Genomic DNA, 8,851 nt, shown 5'->3' on the forward strand with positions numbered 1-8,851 from the left:
AAGGAGATCAATCCTGGATGTTCATTGGAGGGACTGATGCTAAAGCTGAAACTGCAATACTTTGGCCACCTCATGCGACGAGTTGACTCACTGGAAAAGACTCTGATGCTGGGAAAGGTTGGGGGCGGGAGGAGAAGGGGACGACGGAGAATGAGATGGCTGGATGGCATCACCAACTCTGTGGACATGAGTTTGAGTGTACTCCGGGAGTTGGTGATGGACAGGGAGGCCTGGCGTGCTGTGATTCATGGGGTCGCGGAGAGTCGGACACGACTGAGCGACTGAACTGAACTGAACTGAACTGAACTGAACCCTCTAGTGAAGCTAATTAGCTATCTTTTCCATTTTTAGAAACATTTTATATACCTCTGTGTGCTTCAGATAATAATCTGTGAATAGCTTCAAGGCTTCCCTTGTAGGAGTGATGGAATGAAGATGACAACAGGAGGAATATATTAAACTAGATAAACTTCAGTGACAAGGAAAACTCAGGTAACAGTTTGATTTTTGTACACATCAGCTAAGCTTTGGCCTGGAGCCAGGAAGAAATGGGTGGTGGTGGTGAGATGATGAGCACAGTAGCAGAATAAATATGAATGCTTGTGAACATGACTCTTTGACTCTTTGCAACCCCATGGACTGTAGCCTACCATGCTCCTCTGCCTATGGGATTTCCCAGGCAAGAGTACTGGAGTGGATTGCCATTGCCTTCTCCAGAGGATCTTCCCCAAAGAACAGGAATTAACCTTAATTTTTCACTAGGACTTGAAAGTGACTTAGAGATCCAAAGGTGCAACTGAAGACACATCAAAGAGTCTGAAGTCCACACTGTGATCAGGACTAGGACACAGTTTGAATTGTTAACTTTTAACAAGAATGTTTAGGGAAATCTATTAGCACTGAAAGTAAAGGCAAATATGCTTCTTGTCTTCTTAACAAGCTTGTTGTCTGCTTTACTTCTATCTTTATTTTTTTTCCTTTGTTTTAATGTGATTTTATTTATTTATTTTTTAATTTTATAATATTATATTGGTTGGTTTTGCCATACATTGACAAGAATCTGCCCCGGGTGTACGTACGTTCCCCTTCCTGACCCCCCCACCCTTCTATCTTTTAAAAACTAAAATCTAAAGAAGAAAAAGTTCATTGGGTACTAATGATAGTGTTAATCATTCAGTCATGTCTGACTCTTTGCCACCCTATGGACTATAACCTGCCAGGCTCTTCTGTCGATGGGATTATCCCAGCAAGAATACAGAGTGGGTTGCCATTTCCTTCTTCAGGGGATCTTCCTGACCCAGGGATCGAACCTGGGTCTCCTGCATTGCGGGCAGATTCTTTATCATCTGAGTCACAAGTGAAATGTTAAAAAAACAAAACCCCTTATTCATTGAATCAAGGTGAGGAAAGAATGATCGAAGACTTGCTTAGAAGAAAAATATCTATGAATCTAATTCACCCTAAACTAAAATAATGTAGTGTCAGTGAAAATTAAGTCATGAAAAAAAGAGGAAATAGCTATGAAACTAAATGAATAATTCTTAGAAACCAACAATCAAACCTTCTGTTTTTAATTTTGTACTTTAAACATTTATTTAAATTCTTTCTAGGTCACTATTTTTGGTAGTGAAATGAGGGTAGTTAGAGTCACAAAGATAATGGGATAGAAGATGGATCCTATGAAGAAAGGCCAAAGGAATTGATGTGATTAAAACTAGAGAATACAGATGAATTATCTTCATTTGCTTTGACCATATTCAAAGATATTAAACATTTATCTGAAAGAGTTTCTGACACCTTCTTTATATTCACAGAAAAAGAATTTAAGTGGACATTGGCTTAATTGAAAGGATGAGAGATTTTCTTTTTGTAAGGAAGAACATTTGGACTATAACGTTAGTAAAAAGCAGGAAATTTTGTAAACTGAGGAAGCCCTGACTTGTCCTGTATGGAGATATTAAAGGAAGGAACTGGGTCAGAACGTATTTTTAGATCTCTTTAGGCTGACTGATTTTATTAATTGGACATAATGAGTATCTCTCACTCTGTTTTCTTTCAAAAATTGTAATTGTATTCTAAGTGTTGTCCAATTCTACTTCCATATAGATCAAGACATTTAAATGATGATTATATCAAATGCTGCAGAATCTGGATTTGTCGCATATCATAATAACTTAAGTGTATGTGTGCTCAGTCACTAAGTCATGTCCGACTCTTGTGACCATGGACTGTAACCCGCATAAGATTTCCCAGGCAAGAATACTGGAGTGGGTTGCCGTTTCCTTTTCCAGAGGATCTTCTTGATCCAAGGATCAAACCCACATCTCCTGCATTGGCAGGCGGATTCTTTACCACTGAACCTCATGGGAAGCCCTAATTATTTAAGTCTAAATAAATAATAATCATAATTCATGTCATTATAGTTCTTGAAACTAATAGTTAGACCAAAACTAGAGAGTTCAAAGTGGTATATCTTCTAAAGACAACTGTCTTAGGAAAGCACATACTTATTCCATGGGAGGTCCAGCATATCTGAAAGTGACCAAGCACCCAGAACCTAGCATCTCCTGCTAGAAGCCATTCAGAGACTAAACTATAACTCAAAGACATTAGATGAATAGTCAAGAAATTTTAAGCCTTGAAGACAGGAGCTGCGTAAGTTTCCAGATATGTTGACATCTAATGTTTGTATTATTTTGTCTTCTTTGTTCTTGCAGGAATTTTAAAGCAGATGCAGTTTGTCTTTGATCCCATTTCTCCTTCTCCTAGCTGTCATTCCTGTCTCCTGCTGACCTCATCTGCTCTTTCCCTGCCTTATGCAGCAACCTATTCAATCTAATCCTTCTTGGATGATGAATTAGTATTAAAATGGATCCCTTATTTCTTCATTGTCAACACTCTCATGTCTTGCATACATAAGATCTCAGCTAAGGAAAGTTATCTGGTAACTTATTTGTTTTGTCTGTAACAGCTTAATGAAGCACTCTCCTCTTAGTAATGTAGTTAAAACTAGGGAATTCAGTATGTTATCCTAAAAGAAAGCAATTCTTTTTTTTTTTTTTTCCTTAAACTAGGTTTCTAGTAGAAAACAATCTGGGGTACTGGGGCTTTTAAGATCATGCATCTGAACAACCTCCCATTCTACCATTTCTTCCTTTTTATTGTAATTTTTCATCTAACTGACCACCTCCTGGTCTCCTGCTGGATTCAACAGATCAGTTTTGCTTTGCACCTCTTTTTCTCATCTTTCTTTCATTTTACTTCTGATTTATTAAAAGCATTAAACTTCTTTTTTTAAAAAAGTCCTTCCTGTCCTCTGGCTAGACTCTGTCTTGGTATAAACTTCACACAGAATCTCTGAATTTTTTTTTTCTGAATGACCCAACAAATCATCTTCTAACTTTCTAACTCTATTTCTTATAAGTTCATTAATAGTCAAATTTACCACCATTTCTTTTGCAATTCTGATTTGTATTTTTTGCTATTCAAATTTCAATTTGGAGAAAGCACTTCTATTTTCACTTCCTAGTGTATTCTCATTGTTACCGCTACCTCATGGAAGACTTGAAATACTTTTGTTTAGGAGCATTTTTTTTCCCTTTGTGGTCAGAAGAGTTTCTTTTTGCATTACTTTTCTTCCCATTCCATAGATAAATTGTGACTAATTAGTTCATATTTTGGAGATTTGTTTAGAAGTCATAAAATGGTTTATGCAGCTCTTAAAGTTGTTCTGATAAATTTATGGTCCCATTTTACATCTATTCATTTTCTTACTTCATTATTTTATTCCACATAATTTATATCTATTCTTTTATCGTTATGTTATTCTAATAGCAGAGTACAAGATACTTATATACATAAATTATATTTGTTAAATGAATGCTTGAATAAGCCAAGAAATCCAGCCAGCATCATTTTTGAGTTGCTTTTCAATCAGTACAAAGGATTATAATACATCAATCCTACCTCAAGTTTTATAATATATTCAGAGAGAGAAAATTCATGCACATTGATTAGAAAACTGCTGAAAATTAGTGTGATAGAAATTATAGATATGAAGACTCAGATAAACGAGATAAAGGAAGCAGTCAGAAAACTGAGGAGAAACTTCCTGAATGTGGAAATTGAGCTAAAGGCAGATAGAGTGTTTGATAATCCCAGGTATTTAATGACATAACATTTCTTCAAATGTTCCTATCCTTTCTAGAGAATAAAAAATCTGTATGTAACAGACCAAAATTGCATTTCCTGTCATGTATATGGACTCCTCAAAGACAGGAATTCTTGTCAATGCTATATCCCCAGTGACTGGAATAGCGCCTGGCATTCTGAGCACTCAAAAACAATTATTAAATTAATGAACAAAAATCATTCAGCGAACCACTCAGGAGTCAATCATACACCTACTTGTCCAAGAACATATTGGTTGAGTGATCATCATACGTTCCCTATCATTGTTGGATGTTAGTTATTCAGGCTCTGTCCTGGATATAGTTGGAATCAGAAATCACTTACATGTAGTTTCAGGGGAAAAGTCAAGATGCACAATTTGTAGCTCCTCCTTCAATATCTCAATATTTAGGGGAAAAAGATTTTCCTTTTCTTCTAAATTATTTGTTCACATGTAAGAATGTTGTGGTGTACAGAATATTGTAATGGTCCCCAAAGATGTCCAAGTATCAGTCTCTGGACTTGTGAATATGTTACCTTACATGGAAGAAAAGACTTCACATCAGAGTCAGGGAGGAGATGTGATGACAGAAGCAGAGTTTGGAGTGATGTACTTTGAAGAGGGAAGAAGGGGTCATGAACCAAAGAACCAGACAACCCTGGAAAAGGCAAGGAAATTGATTCTCTCCTAGATCCTCCAGAAAGAATGCAACTCAGCCAACACCTTAATTTTTAGCTTGGAAGACCCATCTCAGTTCTCTCATCTCCAGAACTGTTAGATACTACCTTTGTGTTTCTCTGCCACTAACTAATTTGTTACAGGAGACACAGGAAACTATTAAAATGCAAAGGATTTTCAACCAGACTCAGGGATTCTTGACCCTAGTATAAACTCTCCCACCAGTCACATTTGTGATAATAAAAAAGTAACTTCCTATATCTTATTCTGTGTAAATCATTTCACTGATGAAACAGATGTTGTACTAAATCAGGAACACCTCATTAAATAGTGGAATTCTGATAGTCTGTCTCTGGCAGTTCTTGCTTCTGAAGGACTGTAGTTTTACCTTTACCTCCCTGTGCTGGGATCTGGCTCATATCCTTTTGTTCTTTTTCTGGAATTTAAAACTCAATTATCCCCCTCTCTCAATAAAGACACAGACACTGTCTGACTCTTCACTCCATATTAATTTTTGTCACTCTTTAACCATTCCAAATGCGTTATAAAAAAGAAAGGTGACTGTCTTTATGTGGCAAAGTTATTTTTGAGGATATGATGCATGTGCATCATTTATAAGATAAAATGCTTTTTCCATTTTGAGATGTATCAAAGGCCTTTATTGACTATTTTAAATCAATAATTGATATCCTATATTAGAAGTGTGGAACCAACCTGTTCATTCCCTACTCTCAGTTTGTCCATCCTGACCCTTTTCCCCTTTTGCAATCATAAAAGTTTGTTTTCTGTGTCTTTGAGTCTGTTTCTGTTCTGTAAATCAGTTCATTTGCATCATTTCTTAGATTCCATATGTAAGTGATGTCATATAATTCTCTTTCTCTGTATGACTTACTTCACTTAGTACAATAATCTCTAGTTTCATCCATGTTGTGGGAAATGGCCTTATATTTCATTCTTTTTTATGACTATTATTCCATTGTACATATGTACCACATTTCCATGTCTTTATCCATTCATCTGTCGATGGACATTTAGATTGTTCCATATCTTGGCTATTGTGACTAGTGTTAAAATGCTAACATTGGGATGCATGTATCTTTTCAAGTTAGAGTTTTCTTTGGGTATACGCCCACGAGTGGAATTACTGGATCATATGGTAACTCTCGGAGAAGGCAATGGCAAGCCACTCCAGTACTCTTGCCTAGAAAATCCCATGGATGGAGGAGCCTGGTAGGCTGCAGTCCATGGGGTCGCTAAGGGTCGGACACTACTGAGCGACTTCACTTTCACTTTTCACTTTCACACATTGGAGAAGGAGATGGCAACCCACTCCAGTGTTCTTGCCTGGAGAATCCCAGGGACGGGGGTGCCTGGTGGGCTTCCATCTATGGGGTCACACAGAGTCGGACACGACTGAAGTGACTTAGCAGCAGCAGCATGGTAACTCTATTTGTTTTTAAGGACACTTCATACCATTCTCCATAGTGCCTGCACCAATTACATTGTCACCAACAGTGAAGAAGTGTTCCCTTTTATCCACACTTTCTACAGCATTTATCATTTGTAGACTTTGATGATGGCCACTTTTTATATGTTTTTTTGATTCAACAAGTGTGAAGAACTCATCAAGTACCTGGTTGTGTTAGTCATTATTGGTGATTGTGATGGAGTTGAGGACTGCTCAGATGAACCAGACATTATTCCTGTACCCAAGGACTATGTTTTGATAAAGAGATGAAAATGTATATATTCATGAGACAGCAAAATAAATGCTAACCATGCAGAGGGAGTATAGAGACGGGCAATTTGGAAGATTTCACAAATAAGGGGCATTTGAGCTGGGATATTTATAATTGGATTTTGTGACTTGAAGAATAAAAAGAAATTTTGAAAAAGAAAGAAAGAAGCCTAAGTTCTTCTGATCAAGCCTTCCCTCCAAAAAAGGAAAGTTCTGAAGGTTCATCATGGCTCAGATGGTAAAGGGTTCGCCTGCAATGCAGGAGACCTGAGTTCAATCCCTGGGTTGGGAAGAGCCCCTAGAGGAGGGCATGGCAACCCACTCCAGTATTCTAGCCTGGAGAATCCCCATGGACAGAGAAGCCTGGTGGGCTACAGTCCATGGGTCACAAAGAGTTGGACACAACTGAGCAACTAAGCCAGCATTGCTCTAATTGAGCGATATGGTTGACAGAACAGAGACTCAGAAAGCTGTATGTTGTACATGAGGAATTGTTAGGTGGCTTGTATGAATTGGGCTTCCTTTGTGGCTCAGCTGGTAGAGTCTGTCTGCAATGCAGGAGATCTGGGTTCGATCCTTGGGTTGGGAGGATCCCCTGGAGAAGGGAAAGGCTACCCACACCAGTATTCTGGCCTAAAGAATTCCATGGACTGTATAGACATGACTGAGTGACTTTCACTTTCACTTTCTTATGAATGGCTGAAATCATATTCATTCATAAGAAATCATGATCAAAAGAGTTTGAAGATGACTTATATGTTATTGAAGTAGAACACACCAGGCAACAGGAAGTAGGAACTATCCATGTAATATTAGGAGAAAGCAAAAGGGAAAGAAAGAGGTCCAGAGGAAGAATAATTTAGTAGTTGTAGTTTTGAAATCCATATGCCGTATAGGAACCATAGTATTCCTCTAAGCAGAAGTCAGGTGTGCGTGTAGTGAAGACTGGCTGTGTGAGATATTAACATGATAATTTTCTCATGGACTGGAGGCTTTCTTTCTCAAATACCAATATTGTCTAAGCAATGCTTGTTCATTTTCCTTCTTCCTTTAGGTAAAGTGAAAAGTGATCCTGGTGTCTGAGGCAATGGATGTAAAGAATCACTCCATAGTATCAGAGTTCATATTCCTGGGATTCACCACTTCATGGGAGATCCAGGTCCTCCTTTCTGTCTTCGCCTTTTTGTTCTACTCTGCAAGCATGATGGGAAACCTTGTCGTTGTGTTCACTGTAGCCTTGGATTTTCATCTGCACTCCCCCGTGTATTTCCTCTTGGCTAACCTTTCAGTCATTGACATGGTATTTTGCCCAATCATAGTCCCTAAAATGATTTGTGATATTTTCAAGAAGCATAAATCCATCTCCTTTTGTGGATGTATTACCCAGATCTTCTTTAGCCATGCTGCTGGGGGCGCTGAGATGGTGCTGCTCATCACCATGGCCTTTGACAGATATGTGGCCATATGTAAGCCTCTCCAATACCTGACCATCATGAGTCCAAGAACGTGTCTACAATTTTTAGTCACTTCCTGGACCATTGGCCTTATACATTCATTGGTTCAATTGGTTTTTGTAGTAGATTTACCTTTTTGTGGCCCTAATGTGTTAGATAGTTTTTACTGTGACCTTCCTCGGCTCCTCAGACTTGCCTGCACAAACACCCAAGAACTGGAGCTCATGGTAACTGTAAATAGTGGGCTCATTTCTGTGGGCTCCTTTGTCTTGCTGGTCATTTCCTACATCTTCATTCTGTTCACTGTTTGGAAACATGCTTCTCGTGGGTTATCCAAGGCACTTTCCACTTTATCAGCTCATATTACTGTGGTGGTTTTGTTCTTTGGGCCACTAATGTTTTTCTACACCTGGCCTTCTCCCACATCACACTTAGATAAATATCTTGCTATTTTTGATGCATTTATCACTCCTTTTCTGAATCCAGTCATCTATACATTCAGGAACAAGGAGATGAATGCGGCAATGAGGAGACTGTTCAGTCATTTTGTGCATTATAAAAATATTTCTTGATTGAACTGCTATGAAGATATGGAACTATAGATTCTCATGCTGGTTTCAGAAAAGACATTATGCAATTTCAGAGACATATTCAAAACTTAGGCAGTGTTATATGCCCAGAAATATATTGTTTAATAAATTATGATATCTATTTCACCATTAAATTACAAATCATGCCATTCTTTGATACTTTGTACATCAAAGTGTTAAAAAGCAAATCATTTGTCCTTTGTAATCTACCTGGTCTTAA

The 8,851-nt window shown here is 37.9% G+C and overlaps 1 protein-coding gene across 1 annotated transcript; it reads left to right on the forward strand.

Moving 5' to 3' along the window:
• The first annotated feature begins 7,665 nt into the window (after positions 1-7,665).
• LOC129562786 (olfactory receptor 4F15-like) lies at positions 7,666-8,613 on the forward strand. The gene has a single exon (XM_055436219.2). The coding sequence runs from the start codon at positions 7,675-7,677 to the stop codon at positions 8,611-8,613; it is 939 nt and encodes a 312-aa protein (XP_055292194.2). The 5' UTR covers positions 7,666-7,674.
• The last annotated feature ends 238 nt before the right edge of the window (positions 8,614-8,851 follow it).

This window comes from Moschus berezovskii, chromosome 9 (genome assembly GCF_049115385.1).
Source record: "Moschus berezovskii isolate FMDL1 chromosome 9, NW_MosBer_1.0, whole genome shotgun sequence".
In the NCBI taxonomy this organism is placed as follows: domain Eukaryota; kingdom Metazoa; phylum Chordata; class Mammalia; order Artiodactyla; family Moschidae; genus Moschus; species Moschus berezovskii.

Coding starts and splice junctions, on each gene's coding strand:
- LOC129562786 (XM_055436219.2), top strand. CDS start 7,675: ATGGATGTAAAGAATCACTCCATAGTATCAGAGTTCATATTCCTGGGA.